We start from the raw sequence: 22079 nt of genomic DNA on the forward strand, positions 1-22079 counted from the left end.
AATAGGCAACACCATACAGGTTTCATCTGTGTTTAGAGACATTGGTTGTGTGATGTTTGGATTCTCATTTAGAAAAGGGAGTCAAATCTGTCATCTTTGGTTCCAAATTCTGTATACACTAGATAACGAAGATACAGCAACAGATATATAATTTAGGCATGACCACACAGGTTTCATCTGTGTTTAGGGACATTCGCCGTGTGATATTCGGAATCTCATTTAGAAAAGCGAGTCAGATCTGCCATCTTTGGTACCATATTCCGTATAACACGTCATAATAAAGAGACAGAATGAAGTATATTTGACCACTGACCTCACTTTGCACAGCCAGGATGGCATCTAAGCAAAATGTGGTTATTTTGTAAAATGATTCTTGTAACATGGTCTTTGCGTGTGCAAAATATGGAAGAGACAGGACATGTATTCACTAAGATACAGAATGAAACATTTATGACCTTTGACCCTAATTTACATACCCAAGATGGTGTCTGATCAAGAAGTTGTTATTTTATGAAATAATGTACGTGACATGAACTAAACATGTGCAAAATTTGAGGGTGATAGACGCTGTTTTTCTTGAGTTATTGCAAAGAAAGTTGCAGAAAGAAAAGAAACATCTCAATACATTGAAGATAAGCTTTAAATTCAACCACGTTTTTTAACGTGATCCCGACATCGTATGAAAAAAACGAAGGGTAAAATACAATAGCATATAAGTCTCAGCTACAACATATTAAGATCTGGGAGAAATTCACCGAAGCATAAGTGAGCTATTGCTCGAAAAAGATTGTCATAGCTTCATTCGCAGAAAAACTGCACTCCCATAGAGATAACACGTCATAATGAAGATACAGAAAGAATATATGACCTTTGACCCCACTTTGCACAGACATGATGGCATCTGAGCAAAAAGTGGTTATTTTGTGAAATGATTCTTGTAACATGGCCTTTGCGTGTGCAAAATATGGGAGAGATAGGACATGTATTCACCAAGATACAGGATAAAACATTTATGACCTTTGACCCTAATTTACATACCCAAGATGGTGTCCGATCAAGTAATTGTTACTTTATGAAATAATGTACGTGACATGAACAAAACATGTGCAAAATATGGGATTAATAGCCATTGTTGTTGTTCATCTATTGCACAGAAAGTAGTAGAAAGAAAGAAAAATAAAGACAAAATTATGTTATTTTTATAGAAATTTGAAGGAGAAGCATGAAAAAATCAGAAAAAGATAAAGTTAGGAAAGGAGATTAAGACTAACTAAAGAAAAAAAAGGAAAAAAGTGTTCAAAAAAAAAAAAACTGGCAGGGGTGAGCATCGAACCAGGGACCTTAGGATTACGAGTCGGATGCGCTATGCAATGACCTATTTCATGCTCCATAGGCCCTGTGTATTAAGCAAAATGACGCTGCATCGAAGCCACATGCAATTTTTCAACCAAGTTTTTCGATGTGATACCAACGTTGTATGAAAAAATGGAGGTCACACTTACGATAGCCCAAAGTCTCAGCTACAACATACTAAAATCTGGGAGAAATTCACCGAAGCATAAGTGAGCTAGTGCTCGAAAAAGAGAGTCATGTCAATTTTCACTGCCAGAAAAACTGCTCTCCCATAGAGATAACACGTAAACTGGTGAAATTTTACAAGGATACTTTCAATCCATTTTTACGAGGTGATGACGTTATCCAATCAAAATGTTGTTATCACATTGATGAAAGAACATTTCATAAGCTACAACATACTGAAATCTGGGTGAAAATTGGCGAAATTTAAGTGAGATACGCTCGAGTGAATTTGAAATTTGATGACGTCATTTGGAAAATTTACTTTGTTTACTTTATTAAGAAATTTGATATCTTTTAATCATTTTTTCAGTATCGCCAACCCATGAAATGACATGTACAACTCATCAGCTTTTAGAATATGTCAAGAAAATGGGGGGTCATCGTCCATCCTGACGAGTAAAATCCGATTTAAAATTGGCGGTTTTTTGGCATAGTTGCACAGTGTATCCCCATTGACGCACGCGCGGAATTTTGAATTTGACGGGCCCGTATGATGTCATATTGAGTCGGATCGACTTGAAACTTGATAGAAATATTCCTTGACATTGTGGACATCCGATCCGTGTGAAAAAACTGAAAATTTCTATTGCATATGAGCTGTGCGTGCGTATATGTGCGCGCGCGTACGCGTCCGTCCGATTTTTTCAATTTTTCAAAAAATGCTCTAAATGGTCTGAAACGTGTGCAAAAAAAATTTGAGCTCGATTTGAGCATACAAATATTTCAACGCGCGCGTACGCGCACGTAGCAAGAGAAAATGTGAATTTTGAGAATATGAGTAGAATGCGCATAACTTGAAATATATGTGACGTAAATTTCATTGAAAAACTTCATTCCATTAATGAGATATGATTGAGAATGTGTTTTCATATAATGACGTCATAGTGACGTCACGGTCGACTGATCACTTTGATTTTAGTTCGATTGCCGTCTTTGGGACACGATACATACATGGTATAAGTTTGAACTTGATAGGCATAGTACTTTCTGAGCTAACCTCTGCACAACTTTTGGGGAGAAATAAAGAAAGAAGAAGAAGAAGAAGAAGAAGAAGAAGAAAGAATCCGTACAGATACAATAGGTGATCCGAGAGGATACTCGGATCACCTAAAAATATTTATTTTGCTCCCTGATGGTCTGTTGAGAGATCTAGTCTGATTTCCAGCCTGTGGTATATGTATTTTTCTTTGCAGATTAAAAAACAAACACAGCTTTAATGCCTCAAAATAGTTCGTAAATGTGAGTTAGGGATAAAGATAACCAACATGAAAATGTTAATCAGTATAATCAATGTTAAGTATTGTTGAATATACAAAATGTGAACAATAGCTTAATTAAAAACTGTTTCTTGAATAAACTGTCACCATGATGGTTTATTGGCCCATAGACTAACCATTTTGGTTTACCTTGCTGGTTTAGAACAATCAGGAGCGATAATGGATGAGGCGCCGATGAAGATCACCCCAATTCCAAAAGGGCAAATATCTCTGAAATGGTTATTATTCCCCCCCCCCCCCCCCCCCCCCACCCATGATGCTTGAAGGCCAGCGTAATAACGAGTTGTGTAGCAAAAACTGAATAAGTTTGTGTGTATAAAAGCCATCAAAAACATTACCAGCTTTATCATCATCATCATTAATATCAATTACTATGCATTGTGATGTCACAAGTAATGTCATCCAGATATTGTTTTATCAAGATCTATTCTGTATCAATAGATGCAATATTTGTCCAGCATTTATGGTATATTAGAGTCTGAAATTTTAGACTCTGTTGTATGGATTTACAGAAATTGTCCAGTTTATGTTGGCTCTAACTTCATAAGGCTCAAAATTTGATGTTTTCTCCCACATTTTGCTACTTTGGCATGGCAATTATGATGACAGAGGCTAGAGGCAAACGCTGACACCAGATAGAATTGATGGTTTTTTTTTTCATTTTGTAGAATGGTTAACATGGTTGTCACCATGGTTATAAATGGTTATATTTATTCTACATTTGTATCAGACATAATCTCCAGCATGTAGGCCTATTTAGAATCAAGTGTAATCCTGCTGGTTTATGTGGTGTCACCTGTATGGCGTAGGTTATATAGCCTTAAGAACAATATCACTCAGCCAGTTGCTCTAAAATTTGTTTTCTGGAACCCTTCCTGGATGTTAAGTGCTCCTGGCTTTGGTGATTTTAAGTACTTTCTTTCTCTCTGATAATGGGCCTATTGTAGTTATTTGAATATTCATTCGTTTTTCGCCTCTGTAGGGATTAATGCTGGACCAATTGAAATGTGATATAATGTTAAGTGTAAATTAATCCGTTGGCTATTAGCTGACTTTTATTCACTAGTGGTGAGTTTCAGAAGTATCCAGTATCAATTGTAAAACCAGTCCGACACTCAACGGTTCAATAAGGGGTCAGCTTGTGACTAGGGGGAACTGACCAGAAGGCTTTTGTCGTGATAGGGCAGGAGGTCAAATGCTTATAACTCTTTGGCTGTATTTACCATGATTGATCGTTCAATTAATGTTCCTTTTTTTTTCTCGTTGTGAAACTATTGCCGGACTACCAATGATGTGTGGCAAGAGTGGAGGGTTGGAGGAGGTTAACAAACTTGACTGATGGCTTTTAGTGACATCATGCTTTGAAGTTTGTAAAAATAGATTTGCCAAGTGCGATTTCAATTAAAGCTTATGGCTGTGGCATGGAACTTCATTGTATAATATGGCTTCTACGACATGTAATTTCACACTGTAGAAAGGAAAAGAAAAAAAAAATGTGTTTTGGAGAGTGCGCATGTGTGATCGGATAAAGAGAGCCAGCCACACAGATAGGAAAGAGGAGGTTTTCTGAGAGGTAAAGGCGTAGACATTTTACAGGCTAACTATTAGGCACCAAGTTAACACCTCCTGTCTAAATCATTTTAATTTGCAGATTTGGAGTCACTTAGTGAAGTTTGGGGGTTTTGAAATGGATATTTAGAGAGGAAGGCTCAAGTATGATTGTTATTGTGATGTCTTTTGGAATCAAATATCCTTCAAATTTGACCTACTAACCTTGAGCATGAACAGAACTGGGCCATGGTAGAATTGGCTTTCAGCTTTCACTTACAGCAGTGTGATGTCCTCTTAAAGAGAGCAGTCATATTTTGCAAAAGTCCAGGTTTTCTATAGATTACAAGAGATGAATACAAGTCAAGGTAGATGTCAAACCACCTCTAATCATAATAGCATCTTAAATTCGTGTAGTTTGAAGATTTGGTGAGAGTTGCAATTATATGGCAGACACAAATGATTTGTGAAGACTCCTGAATTTGAAACTAGGTAGGCCTACTAGAATCATTGCTCGTGTAGCACCTCAAAATCTGAAACCATTACAAAATGACATTGTGGTGTCCAATCTGGTTATTGATGATGAAATCATTAGGTCTATAGCTTTTCCTCCTACTTTCAAGTGACATATACACGTATATTCATATTCCTTTTGAGCCCACCCTCCCCCTCCTGAAACAAGTGAATAGACAGAGCTTATGAAACCCAACAATATTTCACTGTTTTATAACCCAGGAGTAGTAAAGGTTGATTTCAAAGTAGTAGTGAGTGATACGAAACGTGTTTGGTGTTTTCCTGTAATTTTGACTGCTGCGTGAGTGTGTAAGATTTTGCCTTTGTGGCTGACTGGTGTATGATCTCACTGCATAAGTATGCACCTTCTGTTTCATTTCGTCGGGTGCCCGTGCATTGGCCGCTAACGCAATACAAATTGTATTGCGTTAGCGGCCAATGCACGGGCACCCGACGATTTCAGGGTCTGTCTATTTACACTCGGCTTCAAGTTCAGGCAATTTCCTCACATTCTGATAGTCTACCTTTCACAGACTTCATTACAAACTTTATTGAATTCAAAGTGATAAGTGATGTGCATTTATCCATTTTATGGAGTTTATAATTGGTCACGGAATAAGCAAATACATAAGTGGCTTTCAACAAGGTTTGAATATGATGAATGCAAGTTCTGCTTTTTCAGCACCTAGTTTAAATTACATGAGGAGTGCTAAAGTCTGCATAGGACATAGACTACTAGATGCACATTTTGTTAAAGTGTTTTCTCTCCAAATTTGACCTTCTGGACCCCCAATGATAGTTCAGTAAATATAATTCACTCGCCTCCTACTGCAGCACTGACAGAGGTGTGTATTGATAAACATGTTAACTGTTTTCACTTTTCTGGTTGACAAGTTGTGTTTGCCTTCTTGTCAAAAGCTTTCAAGCACTCTACTGAACCTTGCATATTTCATAATATTTGTCAATAAATGCAGTAGTCTCATGCACAGATTGTTTGCCCAGTGTGACTAGATTTTTCCAATGTCTTAGCACATATCTGCTCTCCCTCATAGACTCTGAAAAATTGATTAAATGCTTTGAGAAAGGTTAATCTAAAGTGTGTAACAAATTGCCTCAAAACAAAACAATCTCCATGACAGTTCCAGAGCGCGGGTAGCCACAGATTGACAAGGGCCACTGCTGGTTGCAAACACTGTATGTATGTGTGAATGGCTAATTTGTTCTTTTGTGAGCAATAAAGCACTGAATGAAATAGTAGGATTTTTTTTCCCCCAAACGACCCATACATGTACAAACATGGAAGGAATAAAGAATATTTCATTTCAGATATACTTTGGCCTGTCTTTGGATTACCAATGACCTCACCGTTGAAATATTTAATGTGTTCTAAATAAGAAATTATCATGATTGCCATGTAAAGAATTGGATTATTTATATTTTATTATAATATTTGGATAAATTATGTTATATATATTTATATATATATATATATATATATATATATATATATATATATATTTATATATTTTTATATTATATTTATATATTATTTATATCATAATTGGATAAATTATGTTCTTTTTTGGGGTTGATATTGATTTTTCACATGCAAACCTTCCATGTGACAGCAAGACCTTGATAAGTAGTAGATCATTAAAAGCAATTTATATATAATGAAACATAAAAGCTTGAATAGTCGGATACCATTCTAAGAATATAGGCAATAAATACATGCATATTTTTGTACCATAAACTCTGAAGTTGAAATTAAAGTATGCATTGCTTTCCTGTTATATTATTGTTGGTCCATATATTCTGATCGTATTTCATGACTTGTGTTTTTCTTTTCGAACTGATCAACGATATGAATAGACAAATGTATACTTCATATTATGAATTAGACCTACTTTTTGTTGTGATGGAAGTAAATTGAATTGAATTGAATTGAAAAAAAAGTGGATAGATGAAATGATATTGGCATAATGATAGACAGATGACTAATAATAGAAAGCGATATAGCTTTTGTGAGGATGGGGTGAGGGGGGGGGGTGGAGATAGAATGACAGAGAGATATGTTTGAATTATTGGTTTTAGCATCAATTCCAGTGCTGAGAATTGTTGTTCTGTTTAGTGATGTTTTTGGCATGAACAGCATCTGTGATATTTGTGTCACAACATTTATGAATACTTATCAAGCATGCATTCAATTATAATCTCAAGTAAGATGCTTGGGTTTGTTGATACATCTAAGTTAGATGAGAACTTGCTGGTTGAATTATTTAATGCAAGCTGGAACTTTATAAGTTAAAGAAAAATACTGTTTAACATCATGGAGATGAGTATTCTGCAGAAAGCATCATAAACCCATTGAAGACTAGGCCGGAGTATACTTGTGCAGGTGTCTATGGGAAATGCATATTATAGCAAAATCAGCCCATCCTCAATGGGTTAAGGAAAAGTTGCTTTGAGTTAGTTTGAGTAGCATTGTCTTTCTGTCACAGAAATGGGTGAAACTGCAATTTACACTTTTGTTCCAAAATGAAATCATCATTTTTTTTGCCAGTGATGACTGAGCATGTCACTCATTGTCAACGAAAGAATGACATCAATTCATTGTAAGATTTCATGGAATTGTCAGCAATGACAAGAAATGGGGGGGGGGGGGGGTTGGATAATTTTATATTTGTGTGCTTGAATAGGTCATCACCAGTAGGAATTTGTTCTTACGAGTCTGTTGATGAAGACTAGCTGTCCTCAGTTCGAGCCGTATTTCCCAGAGGCCAACATCTGTGTATATTTGCTTGGTCTATATCAGGACATTACAGGGGCCTTTACATTGATCTGCGCTCCATTCAGAAAGATTATTTTCCTTGTCATCTCTCACATATCTCCCTCCATGGCTTGAGATGTCCTCATGATAATTCTCTTTTCATCTCTCTATACGAATCAAATTATGCATACATGACATAATTTTCATAGAAATCCATTGATTTGTTATTTATAAAACTGAAGGTGACTCTGGCATGTTTTATTTATGCCCTGTGATAATTTTGGAGTGTAGGTGAACAAATGTAGGATGAATTTGAAGAGGTAAATTGTGAGAATAAGAAAAAAGCTGGCCTTTTAACAGAAAGGAAGGAATGTCAAAGCACTTTTGCCAAACATGTTGATGTCATATGGGAGAAGACAGGTAGTCTCGTCAGTGAACTTGCAGACCCACTCTTTAGATTTCTTCCTCTGGTTTGAATTGAGAATTTGGAACTTGGAAGAAGGAGAAGGAATATCAATAATGGGAGACACCAAAGCTACTCTGTTTTTATGCGAGAGAGTAAAACTGGTTTAATATAGACAACAGCCAAACCTTGTGCTCAGTAGAATTGTAACTACCACAAATTTGATGTTATTTTTCTCAGTTAACAATTCACGTGAGTGAAATCAGTTTAAAAAGTTAAAAGAAAAAAAGAAAGATATGCAAGCTTCATTATATGTGTACTGTATATACCATGTATTTTGCGATTTTTCTAGTCGCTATTTACAAATTTAAGAACATGTATGCAAAAATATTAACTCTGATCCCAGCATGGATGTGATGTGCATGCATACATGTACTGGTACACTGTATACAGTACATGAATAAGGTGCATGATAATACTGCACTCCATACACAATCATGGATTTATTATATACAGTAGCAAAATTGTTTGGAATACCCGTTTTGCAGAAAAGTAAACTAAAAGTAAATAATGGCATAAACAGTACGTGACTGCTGAACTAAAGTCGGACATTGCCAACTTGAATAGTGCATGATATTCAAGAAAGGCATGATCATTTTAAACTTTCTTATCTAGTCAGTGCAATGACACTGCTAGATCCATTCTCACTCTCCATTAAAGTGCATTCACTCTAATCATTGTGGTCGTGTCAAATCAAATATATACTTTAAAAAAAAATTCTGTACATTCCTTTCACTTCCCAATCAATAATTTTCCTATAAATGTAACTTCTGTGTTGACTGATACATCATGCCTATATGACATGCCATCTTGTGGAACAACAGTATTCAAATAAATCAAATTCAGTTGTCACTATAGAATATTTATGGCTGTGTGTGGGTAGTACGGTTGTCACCTTACTCTCATGATAATGTGATGGTGTACTGACACACGCAGCTGATGCCTGTGATTGTAACATGATTAATGATGAGGCACTCCAGCTAATTAAAACTGAACTTGATATGAGGGGATCGCGCCTTCCGTTAACACTTCACCCACTTAACACAGATGCCCTGTGAAATACTAACCTCAGCACATTATGTTTTTGTCCCCTTCCCCTTTAACCCGTGGAGGTGAGTCCCAAGTATACTCAGGCAGGTGTCTATAGGAAATGCGTGTTGTAGCAAAATCAGTCCGTCCTCAATGGGTTAATGCTCATGAGCAGTCCACTGAAAGAAAGCCACATAAAAATGACTGAACTTCATCTCTAGATATTTTAAACTAATATGTAGATAAAGTGAGCTAAAAAGATGTGATTTTTTTTTTTTTTTATAGAAATCACAATATTTTTTTTTCTCTTTTGACATTAACACTGTGTTACTTACTGTATAATCTATGTCTTGCTTTTGCTGCAAAATGGCTGTAGGACTAGCTAGATTAAGGCAGTTGTTCTAGATTAAAGTAATTGTTACTAAATAAGGATCACACAATCCCATCAACTCTATTGTGTTGAGGTAGCCTTCAGATGGAACTGTTGCTCTGTCAATTACATCTGAATGTTTTTGCCTCATATACATGACTGCCTGAGTAACGGGGAGTGAACAAAATGTTGATAAAGGGAAACCTTGCTAGCTACAACAAAGTTTGTGGGCACATGAAGGGTTGTGAGGAAGGAAGGTTGCTGCAAAGTAAGAGAAAAGCAGAGACATTAAGAAGAGAAATCATCTGAAAAGAGAAAAGGGAAAAGTTTAGGTTTGGCAACAGAAAATGAAGGCATTCCATGACTTTTCCTCTATTCTGAAGATACCCTGAGTTACTGGAAGATATAGGCTTTCATCTATTCATGTAGATTTGAAATTTCAACCGTAAATCAAGATGCTATCATGACGGGCATACTTTCTAGAAGAAAGAATACAGATATGGGAGAGTTCTTGTTCATTTATTTAGTTCCTTCATATATTGCATGTTTAGCTCATTAAATCTTGAAGCTTTGTTTCTGTCATTCATTTAAAAAATCAGTCTTGTGTTTGTGTTATTTACCTATCCATACTTTATTGCAAATATTTTGTAATTCTTTGTTTTGAGCATACTCTTCTGTCCAGCAGTAGTGATTATATTTTGTTGGGAAATATGAAAATTTTATAGATTTAAATTCAAATTCTATTCAATATAAAGATACCAAGAATCTGATATATTCGTATAATTCATTGATTCTGTCTACAGACAGAAAATTTGTGAGCTACAGTTTTAAGCTTTAAGACCTACATGTGAATGCTGCTGTTTGGGTTTGTTGTTGTTTTTTTGACTGACCAAGGAGCAGTACAGTAGGTGATATGTGTGGGACTGAAGAAAAGTGACAGGAGAGAGAGGTTTGTTGTTGGTGATATATCAACAGACTCCGTTCCCAAGAGTAGGTGGTTTGAAGGGTGGTACTGATAAGTCCAGCAAGTGGACGATTCTCTTCATCATCCTGTCATGTGTCTGGACAGTAGGACGTGGGTGAGGAAAGACGACTTCGTCTCCCAATGTGAGCATGAGAATTAAGACAATTAACCCGTTAAGGACGAGTCCCCGAGTATACTCGGGCAGGGGTCTATGGGAAATGTGTGTTGTAGCAAAATCAGTCCGTCCTCAACGGGTTAAAGGATGTCACCCCTTGCTGCTGTGTAATAAGATCAGTAGCAAACATTGGTTAGTTCACCCTACCCAAAGGCATGCAGCCAAAAGCTTGATCAGTTGGTCCTTAGTTATTTGTCAATGTCTTGAAAATTTCCTCTGAAATGCTAGTATGCATTTTTATTTTTACTTATCTACATATGACAGGGTAGAAGACTAAGTAACCTAAACTTTCAAGCATATTTCAAACATGTCCAGTGGTATCCAATTCCTCTGTGATGGTTGCCAGGTTAAGTTATCTTTACTTTTCATACCTGCTACTCCACCCAGTTGTTATAAAAATGCCCTTTAGTATTTTAGATTTGAATTGTTTCTGAAAGCATGAACACAATTTTTGAGCTATGCACACACACTCTGTCACTAGGCCTACTATTTGTATTAATATTATAAAAATTAGTGTATGATAGTTCTCTAACACATTCAGGGTATCAACATCAAAGTGGCTACAAAGGCACACTGTGCTGAGAATTAAAAGCTGACCACATAATGACTCAAAGTATTTACCAATCTTAGTGTTGAATCCCTCTGAAATCTCCTCCAATCTAAACAACTCATCAACCAACATTTGGCTGTCTTGTTTGGGTGGAACTCTCCAATTGCGATGGCAGTCTCAAGTTTTAATCCCTCCCCTTTGCTTTCCCAAGTGTCCCGAGACTCCTTGTAAGATTTTTGTCTGGGATGCGTCACCCCCATATGTAGATTTCCCGCTTTTAACAGGAGATGGAAACTGAAGCGCTTTGGATTGAGATGTTGCACTTCTTTGGTTCAAGATATTCATCGTTTGTAGCACTCGTAAGCAGCAATGTTTTGTTTCCTGTTTAGCTATACAGTGCATGGAAATGTGATCGTTTTCGTGTCGATGATTACAAGTTGATTGCAAGTTGATCACATCTAATGTTAATCGTTGAGTGTGCGGCCATTTGGCTTTGGAAGATTGTTTGAAAGGCATCATCAGGGATGGGCAGGGACGTGACGTCAGAGAGACTTCATTCTGAGAGGATGTGAGAGATATTGCAAACAGTTTTATAGTCCTGTCTCTTCTTCACTTTCTGCTCAGTCTTTCATCTTGAGAAGTCAAATCATACTATCCCTACTACTGCCTGACCATTCTTTTCCAAAGTGAATGCAAGTTTGGATAGTTTTTCCAGTGACTGGATTAATTAGCTTTGGTGGATTACTTTCGTGGATTTCATGGTAAGTAGCCTGCCGTGAATTACTGTTGAACTTCCTGCTCTACGCCATTTGTGACTTCTTCATTTCAGCTATGTAGATAGGCTGAGCATGGGCAAGTGCTCAGTTAGCAATCTGACCCTAAGAAACTGATGCTGTGTTTATTTACTTACATATCAGCCCAAGTCACCAGAGTAGTGTTTTGTGTGTCATCATGTCGTTGCAAAAGTTAATGTCAATCGGTCTGCAAATTTTCCTCCACACTTCTTGATTAACTTACTCTGTAGGAAAAGTGTGCTAATTTACAAACAGTGTGCAATATCCGTTCCAACCCTGAACAGCCTCTTGTGCTGTACAAAACTAATGGAGATCACATCACAGTCTCGGCCAACATGTTGAGAGTGAAGCCCCATATTATGTAATGTATTCCCCTTGGCAATCAAACCCATGATGCATAAGAAGGTAATTAGTGCATTATTTCAAACAAGTGTCATACAGTCATAGATTTTAGGTGACCTAGTTTACCTAGATACTTGAACCATTGTTCCCCATTTCATTAGGGTAAAGACAGGAAAGTTTAAAATAAAAAAAAGAGAGAAAAGAATAAGCTACTTTTTCCTTCTGTGCTATTGCTAGTTAAGAGGTAGAAGGGATTAACTCACATTCAGTAGTATGTCATTCGTTAAAATTACATCCATTTGAATATTACCATATCTCGTTTCATTTGAATATTACCATGTCTTGGTTCATGATGTAATGTTGATATGTGCAGTTAAAGTGAATCACAGTATGAAACCTTCTTCAAAGGAGAATCCAGTGGGTATAGAATCACTAGTGGAATGTGGCATTTGATCATGTGATGATGTTGGGTGAATGTTTTGAGCCCATCTGATCCACCTGTCTCCGGGACAATGGTCCCATCCCTGGGTCTAACCTCAAGGATTGTGAGTCATGAGATGGAGCCTGTGGTGCCTCCAAGGCTGTGGTGGAACCACCATTTTCCAGGCACTAATCCTCCCCCAGCCTGCTGGTGGTGAGCCTGCAGCATGAGGAGGCCAGCTCATTTCATATTTCATGTCCGTCTTCTCTAGCTTTTCACAAAGTGGCTAAAACAATCGGGTCTTCTTGGCATTGTTCCATGTCTACTTCTCATTGTTTAAAGATCAGCGACTTCAGCAGTGCTACTTTATATGTGCCCAATCAAGTGTAATTTTCAGAATCGTTTTACACAGGAGAAATGAAAGACAATGTTCTTGAACTTTCGTGACAGCCACTGCCAAGTGAGAGCCAAACATTTCCTTTGTTTGGGGGATTTGTTGGTGTTTTGCTCCTTGCTGTTATTCTGATGTAATATCATTACCATCATTACTATCATTTTTTTTTAAATCCTACATTTCTGGGAAAGAAGAAGACAAAATGTTGGTGTGTCGGGAAATTTTTTAATGACTGCTGGCTGTGTAGCCATGCATCAATAACAGGAGAGATGTCTCATTTGGAATATAGTCTTTATACATGGGGATAATGAAACAAGCAACTTAACAAACTGTTTGAATCTGAAGCTGTACCAGTTCAATAAAAGTTTGAATTTCTTCAGATCAACATCTTCTGATCCATTGTTGACTTTTTGACCTGTAAATGAGAGATGTGAAGTTGTCTTTAGACAAAAAACGAATATGACTGTCGGATAATCGTGTCTTGTGGCTATACGGCCCTCCTATGCAGTTGGCCCTTCCTAACCATCTCTGTATTCTATTTGTTTCCTTTTTCACAGCTTGAGTTGAAACACAAACCCAGGGAGAGGAGTTGGCCCATCAGCCACTACCAGCAGATTCTGGTCCATCTTAAGCGGCTGGACTGGGACCAGTTTGCCGTCGGCGACTTCTTCATCTATGCCCGCTACCACGGCCCAAAAAACGTGACACTGACGCTGGTCGCCTGTCACGAGAGGGAGGGCGCCCTCACAGAAATCCCGGTGCCAGCGTCCATGCTGAGGGAGCTGTTCTCTCTCCACACGCCTCAGCGACTTTTGGGAGATGTCAGGTCAAAGAAGCAGGAGGACACTTTGAAGTCGGTAGTGGTTGCCACGGATACAGGAATAATGAGACACCTGTGGATGGATGTTTTGAAGCCACCCTTGGACATGAGGAGGAAATCGTTCAGGAAGAAGAAGTGGAGAAAGAATGAGGGCGGGGCAGATGCAGGTATGTGTGAATTATTGTAACATTTCTGACTTACTGACTCCTACCACACTCATTCTCATGATATAACCAAGGCACTCAGCTTTTAAAACTTGTTAGACTTTTTCATTGGCATTCTGTAATCCATCCAAACTTGACCTAGTTGTAGATTAGCAATCCCACTCAGGTGCTGTAATGTGCCTCAGTCTGACAGGACGGCCAATGTGACATGATGGGGCTTAGGGGGATTAGGTAATCTCTGCTCATGGACTCTTAGTTTCCAGACATTTGAGTCAATCAGCAAAGAAGGCACTCAAGTGTGAGTGCTGATGGATGAACAAAGCACAGTAAGGGTTTATTTATTTTAATACATCAGATGAGATTTCATTCCTTTAAAGTTATGGAATATTGAAAAAGAAAACGAGGACATTAAGCATTGCAATAATATATTTTCAGGTTAACAAAGGGCAATACATGATTTATTGTGAAAACATGTTCATCACAGTATAGATTTGGCATTCTCTAAAACTGGAAAGATGTCTGAGAACTAAGAGAAATGAAACTCTTTTTTTTTTTGCAACAGTTTTCAATTTCATTTCCCGTCGTGAAACATGGATACAATGGAAAGTTATAACTTTCTCAGACTGTGCCACGTACCTTTCCTTTCTTTTAGACTTTCACCTTGTTTCAAAATATGGGGCAGATTATTTTCATTTTTTCATGGGTCTTGTTGCAATTTTGTAAAGGCTTCACTATTCAGTTTATTCAGATGTTTACATAGCTGATATTTGCGTTCATCGGGACTTCTATATTTTAAGTGGTTTGTTTGTATGAATAATCATGTATTATTGATTCTAAAGCAAATTACTGAAATTTTCTGGAAGCTAGAATTCTTGGTTTTTTTTTTAAATCAGTGAAGTCCATTTTGTAAATTTATGGATGAGTGAAGTATATCCTTCAAATTGCATTGTGAAAAAAAAATACCATGAGTACATAATACTTCCATTACAACAGAAATTTAAAACTCTGTGTATAATACATATTACAGGCAAGGTTTATTTAAAAAAAAACAGATATTAATACATATTACAGGCAAGGTTTATTTAAAAAAAAACAGATAGGCTCAGGCTCAGGCATGGGGTTTTTTAAGTCCTGAGATATCTTGTTAGACATTTATGGCTAACAAACAAATCAAGCTCAATCACTAACCTAGTTATCATGCCCCATGAAGTTTTGTGGAGAAAAAGGGTAAAATTGTAATTATTTCAGTGTGACTGTTCACCATGGAGAGAGCTGCCATTTCCTGATATAACCTCTCAAGTGGTTAATACTGTATCCAACTAAAAATCCACACATGGATAGTGTACAAAAGAGAGAGAGAGAGAGAAAAAAAAAAAAAGAAAAAAGAAGAAATCAAGCCACAGTGGCCTGGCCAAAGACATGTCGTAATACATTCATTCATTGATTCACTGATGAACCCAGACATACATAATAACAGTTTTCCTGCTTCTAAGTGCGAATGTTGATGGTAGTGTTCAGAGCCCTCCACTCTCCACATACATATGCAAAGTGAAGCAATAGTTTCACTCTGGATCTAAATATCTTATTGCTATCACAGGCAATTAACACAAGTGTGCACTGGATTCACTTGCATAAATTGTCTTTGGCATTGATGCATATGTTCCAAAATAGAAAACTATCTCTTTACTTTGAAACTAGAACTGATTTTGCTATGAGATTAAATGTAGGGCACACTTCTTAAATGATTTTATGCAACACTTTTCCAGACATATGTCAAAATATTTCTGTGAAAAACAAAGAAAAAGAGATAATGTAAGCAATCACCCACAATGAAAAATCTGTCAAACATGACAAAATTAAATATGGCATTGACAAGGTGAAATATTTCATTTTATTTCATTTGTTTCCATCATTCAAGAAAAAGAAAAGCATATAATATATATGACAAACAAAAATCAAACATGATACCAAATATTGATATTGTACAGTTCAGATGAAGAAATGGAAGGTATATGGGAAAACCTTTGAATAAACCTCAAAATAAGTGAAACATAGTTATTCTTTGGGAAAAAATGGACAGGGCACAGAAGGGTGGTATACTAGTAGTTGGCTGACTGTCTTGTTAAAAACAACAGAGGGCTCACCTTAAATGTTAATGACCACTTCACTCAAAGTTTGGATCCTGGTGTAATTGAGCCATTTGTGTGTTGAGTATCTGTCTCCTCTGTAGCACAGGGTCTCAAATTGGCAATGCAGCTAAATTGACATCCGTAGCATAAAATAGCATCATCATAAGTATGTCCTTCATGTGAATAGCTTACCAATGATGATTAAAGAAATGAAGGAAACAACTGAACCTAGCCCTCATAAGAAATCCTCTTTATGTTTTAATGTCTATTGTGACAAACCAACCATGTAAACTGATTAGTAATGCCTGTCTAGACTAAGCCTGTATCAAACCCAGAACTATGCAGCATTAGCTATTCAAATCTCACATTTAGTATACACTGACCCTCCTACATCTTCCTGATTTTAAGGAAGTATTCCATTTGTTTAGATGATTAAAAGACTCCAAAGAAGGACAGTAGTGAGACTGTCCCGGGGAAAGTTTACACCAAGTGAATGGAAGAACATAGCGGTAACAAGTGATGGCGACAGATTATCTCCTGCACAACGTCTATGGTATTGAATAAATGACAGCCTGTACTATATTTTGTGTGTTTGATTCTCACGTTGGTGTGATTATGATTGATGTAGGATTGTATGATCACATTTTCTTTTTGCCCTGGTTATTGAAGTGATTTTGACCATGTAGGGGCATTGCATCAGTTTAATTGGAAATGCGCTATACTACAAAAGACTGTATTATCATGATTATTAATTCATCCCAAATGGCAAAAAATATTGTGAAGAACTTCTACAAGTAGCAAATCTTAAACATCATTAAAAAAATGTTAGCGTTAATGTAAGGCACAAATGAGAACTGATGATTTGGTTCTCAGTTTAACCAATGCTCAGCACAAGATTAACCTATGAAAACTTTGTCATGAATGAATTACAAGTATTTTGTGGACATTCAAATAACAATATAGGTCTACTATATGGATGTCAACTGTCAATGATCAAATAAAACTTGTCATATAGATAATGGATGTCCAACAGAATTATTCTTCATAATAAACACATAAAATAAGCATTGAATGAGACTAGTACAGAAGTTTTTGATCTTCTGCTGTAAAGAAGTAGGCCTACATGCAGAAGTGATGCCTTGTCTGTACCATTGTGATTGATATTATACTGTGTGCCCATGTCTAGGTTTAATACATATGCAGAACTTTTGGACAAGGTCCAAATAGGGCCTTGTCACTCAGCAGGTGTTGTGGAATACACACAGGTTGATGCCCCACCGCTGTCATCTCTCTCACCAGTTGCCATGACAACACAGTGGTGAATGAGTGGTCAAGGAATGGCTGCTGCTTGCAGAAATGAGGCCGAATTAAGTTTCTAGGTGCAAATTTCACCCTTGATACAGATGTTGCTTAGTTTCTATGGAGATGTGGTTGACCTACTGTCTTCAGTGACCTAAGGGTTAAGATGGGGGGGGGGGGTAGTAATGCCCTCTACTAGGGCGGGGCGGGGAGGGGATAATTGTAAAGTAAAAAAGGTCAGCTGCATGCTGTATTATCGCAGTCAGACGGTGGTTGCCGTGACATTGATCCCAAGCAGCCATGACAACGGAGAGAGCAATCAAGGTAGAGAAAACAGAACGAGCCATGTGGCTTCAGCCAAGGACCAGGGGACTTCTCCAATCAGTTCCAATTTCAAGGTCCCCCGTCATAGTTCTCCAGCTCTGTTGGAAACCAGTGTGGCATCCTGAAGCGGTTTACAGTACCAACTTATTGATGTATTCTGTGTGACCACTAACCAAAGATCAAAGACTCCTTTGAGTAATAGTCCAGTAAGCGTGGAGGGGGACGGCCATGGCGTGGAGAAATCGAAGCTAGTGCCTGAAGGGTTGCTATAAAGGATATATACACCCAGTCGAGAGATCTGATTCATCTTTGTCAGTGTACAGAATGTGGAATTAGAATTGCAAATACAGTTTAGGGATGTGACAGACGCTCAGTGCTTGGCTTGATGTGGTGAGATTTTTTTTAGTGGCAGCTGTTTGCCCAGGGCTTGTGGTTGGATTGTGATTTATATGTGATAACTTTCTGTCTGATTGGAATATCATGGAAGTTAGACAAGCGTGGAGACAACGATCATGGACGGATTGTGAGTGTCATCAAGATTTTTTCTTCATGATAATTCTGAATCTTCCTTTTATGAATTGCATGTAGGCCTACATATATATGTATGACTAAATTTGTATACTAGACTTGTGGAATACGACATGAAAGTAAATGTGAATGAATATGGCATATTATCCACATTGAAATATTTCTATATTATAGTTACAGTACATTTAAGCATATATGTCTTGAGGTAATGTTCCACTTAAAATGAATATGTGTTTATATCGCTTGTTGAATACAACATTAACATTTTAATTGTGATCTGTCTTAGGTGTCATTTTCTTGGAGAGTAGATGTTTGGAAACTGAAACAGAATATTTGATCATAACACTCAGCATATTTTGCTGGAAAGCATTCTTCTTACATGACAGTTGGATCATATAAAATAAGTACAAAGGAAAATTTTCAATAGAATCTGCTTTAACCCCTTTATTGTATTAACTGGGTGCTTTGTGTGCAAACCACATGAGGAATTAGAATGTCCTTGAGGGAGAATGAAGCCCATATATATGTGGATTGAGGGAATGCAGCAATAATGAAATACATCAGCAAAGTTTGCCGAAAATCAGACAATTTGTTGAAAAGTTAAGAATTTGTATGATGTCGCCATTGCTGAGTGAGAAGACCATAGCATTATGTGATGTTATACATGGATGATATGAAGAAAATCTAAAAAAAAAAATTAACATATTTTTACTTCTCTGGCATAATAAAAGAGCACTTGTCTTACCTCTTTCAGAGAGCAAGAGAAACATTATTACCCTTAAAGGTCCTCTTTATCTTTGGGAGCAGTGATTTAAAAAAATGTCATGCTATCATATTTTATGCATATGTGTAGGTCTGTTATATCTCAAAACATCCTACAATATAAAATTTGTGCAATAAAGCCTAATATATAAGGGGATATTAGTATTTTTCTCATTAAACCGTAACTGTAGACGGTTTAGACTGAAAATTTTTTTATTATAACTATTGTTCACATTTTGTGTATTTAGCAATACTTAACATCGATTATACGGATTCAAATTTTTGCAGTGGTTGTTTCTATCCCTAACTCACATTTTAGAATTATTTCAAAGCACTAATGCTGGGTTTTTGTTTCTTCTGCAAATGGTAAATTATGCCTTTAACATATGTCGGTAAGAAGCTGAAAAGAGGGAATGTGTACATTTTATGAAAAATTACATTTCCTGGCATTTTCTGTTATATTTCCTTCATATCGTTGTCCATGTATGATATCACAAACTGCAGCAGTCTTCACACCCAGCATTGTGGCTGTGAGAGATGTGTGCATATGATGAACAATTGCACTAGAAGATCAAATTGTGTTGACTTACCTCATACATGCCTCATCGAACAGTACTTCATTTTTGCTGGCTTTATGGATTAGCTGTGTTTGTGACATACTGGAGAGAAGATACAAAAAATAGTCTGTTGACCAGATAAGATTGTCAGGTATGATTTAAGAAAGATAAAAAAAGACAAAATGTGGCATCTGAATAGAGTGAGGAGAAGGGAGAACAAGAAAGGTGGTTTGTATATTTGAAAGATTATAAAAGAAAACAAAGAATTGAGTTGAGACAATTTTTTATTTTTAGTAGAAAAAAACATAAGGTGAGAACAGTATATGATAGTAGTGTTTGCAGTTGTTTCAAATAAACCATAAACCAACTGAAAAGTTCATACAAGATTACATGTACAAATCAAAAGACAAGTTGTGAGGCAGTGACATCATTAACTTATGAAAATTAGCAAAGCTACACAATTTCATAACTCCCATACCTTTTATCAAATTTTTATCAAATATGAACCGTTATATGCCTGTAAAATTTACTCGTACATTTCAGACTGACTTTTAACAGGTCATGAGTTTCCCTTTAAGAAAGAATTCTCACTGACAGAGTGCATGTAGGAATGGCAATGTGAACATGACATCTACTGTCAGCTAGGTAGCAACTCATTACTGCCATTAATCACTGATGTAAAAATAGCAGGTGTCTTGGTATAAACATATTTTTAACTTGATATCTTTTCTTCCAAAAATGTGAATTTCAAGGCACAGTCATGCCACAAAGGTAACTGCTTACTATGAGGAATTCCTCATCAGAACTAAATGTATGTGAATAAACAATGAACTTGTTGAGGACCTTTTCATTTTGTTCGCTATCATTTCAACCACAAACCTTAGCACAAGGATGATTAGGTCTGGCTTATATGTTATATCTATAAGTAGGTCATACAGTCGTATATTCAAAATTGTCCACTTTTGCATCCTTATTTTGCTTTAATTGTAGTGCAACACCCCTGATCAGCTGGGCCCCGTTGCAAGAAAGTTGCAATCAATTGCAAATAATTGCTAATTTTGAAACAACCATTCTGATTGGCTCAGGGTCTGCCCTATTAAGAAGACATGCATGCAACAATGATTTTGATTGGTCAGTGACAATCAGTTGCAAGTTGCGTTTAAACGCAAAGTTTCTAGCAACGGGGCCCAGATGTATCAGTCTCAAATTAGATAATTGTTGCTCTTTTAGTTTTGAGGTCATTCACATTTTCAGGAGGAAAATCAACCACCAGTGCTTAGTTTTCAGTACCAGGTGTTTTTTGTGTTATCATATATACTTGCATGTTTTTGTTTGTTTGTTTGTTTGTTTGTTTGTTTGTTTGTTTGTTTTGTGTGTGTGTGTGTGTGTGTGTGTGTGTGTGTGTGTGTGTGTGTGTGTGTGTGTGTGTGTGTGTGTGTGTGTGTTTGTTAGTATGATTGCTTTTTGTTTTTGTTTTTTGTGTTTTTCTTTGCTTGGGAGAGGGAGATGAGATGGAGCAGTTGAAAGTATCTTGAAAATGAGTTTGTCCATAGTTGACTCCAGGAGAAAATGCATAACATTCAGTTCGTAACTTGAAGTCAATACATAACGTTGAGGAAAGAAATGTACAGTTTTATATAAGGGGAAACTATTGGATGTTTCAGTTAATCAAGCAGAAACACAAGGAAATGAAAGGTACACATTAACATACTTACATGCCATAAACCAGTTTTCCCCAGGATATAGACACTCACTATTCTCTTTTAGTTGGTCTTTCAATGGAATTTCTGGTGCTAGCAAATACATGCCTCTCTTTCTAATGAAAAGGTAAACAGATGCAAGATATTCTGGGAAATCAGAAGATTTGATATGATGAGTTGTGATTCAATATGACCTATAGGCTTTATTCAGTTCATGTAGGGAGCTTTTAGGAAGAGTATTGAAGAGTAATGTTGGCTTTATCCGTTGTCAGGCTAATAGGAATATGTGATTTTTTTTTTCGTCTTTTGGGGGATTATGCTACCAAGAGACTGCAAAGCAACATTGCCATAAACAATTTGAGTTATGGCTGTTGTTGCATGGGGCTGGATTTGTCAGCATAACTCTGATTTATCGCTCCCCCAGACCGTGGGGGTGGAACACCAGGAGGGATGGCTGCCTGACCTGAGAATCCAACAGCAGAGAAAAAAAAATACAGCTTTGCAAATGAGATGATAGAGAAGAGCAGTCTGTTCCTTTGTCAGGTGTGGTATACATCGCAACGATTTTGAGGATTGCGTGAGGCACGGCCATGCCTTCAGACATCTTG

At 36.9% G+C, this 22079-nt stretch overlaps 1 protein-coding gene across 1 annotated transcript in view; it reads left to right on the top strand.

The window, feature by feature from the left end:
• LOC139743466 (puratrophin-1-like) overlaps positions 1 to 22079 on the top strand; it is a 130167-nt gene that overhangs the window by 37826 nt on the left and 70262 nt on the right. The window contains exon 5 of the mRNA XM_071653951.1: positions 13746 to 14175. Within this exon, the coding sequence (XP_071510052.1) occupies positions 13746 to 14175 (430 nt within the window). The remainder of the gene's footprint in view (positions 1 to 13745; positions 14176 to 22079) is intronic.

Source organism: Diadema antillarum, unplaced genomic scaffold (genome assembly GCF_040938485.1).
Source record: "Diadema antillarum isolate AM-2024a unplaced genomic scaffold, OU_Dant_1.0 seq00001083_RagTag, whole genome shotgun sequence".
NCBI lineage: Eukaryota > Metazoa > Echinodermata > Echinoidea > Diadematoida > Diadematidae > Diadema > Diadema antillarum.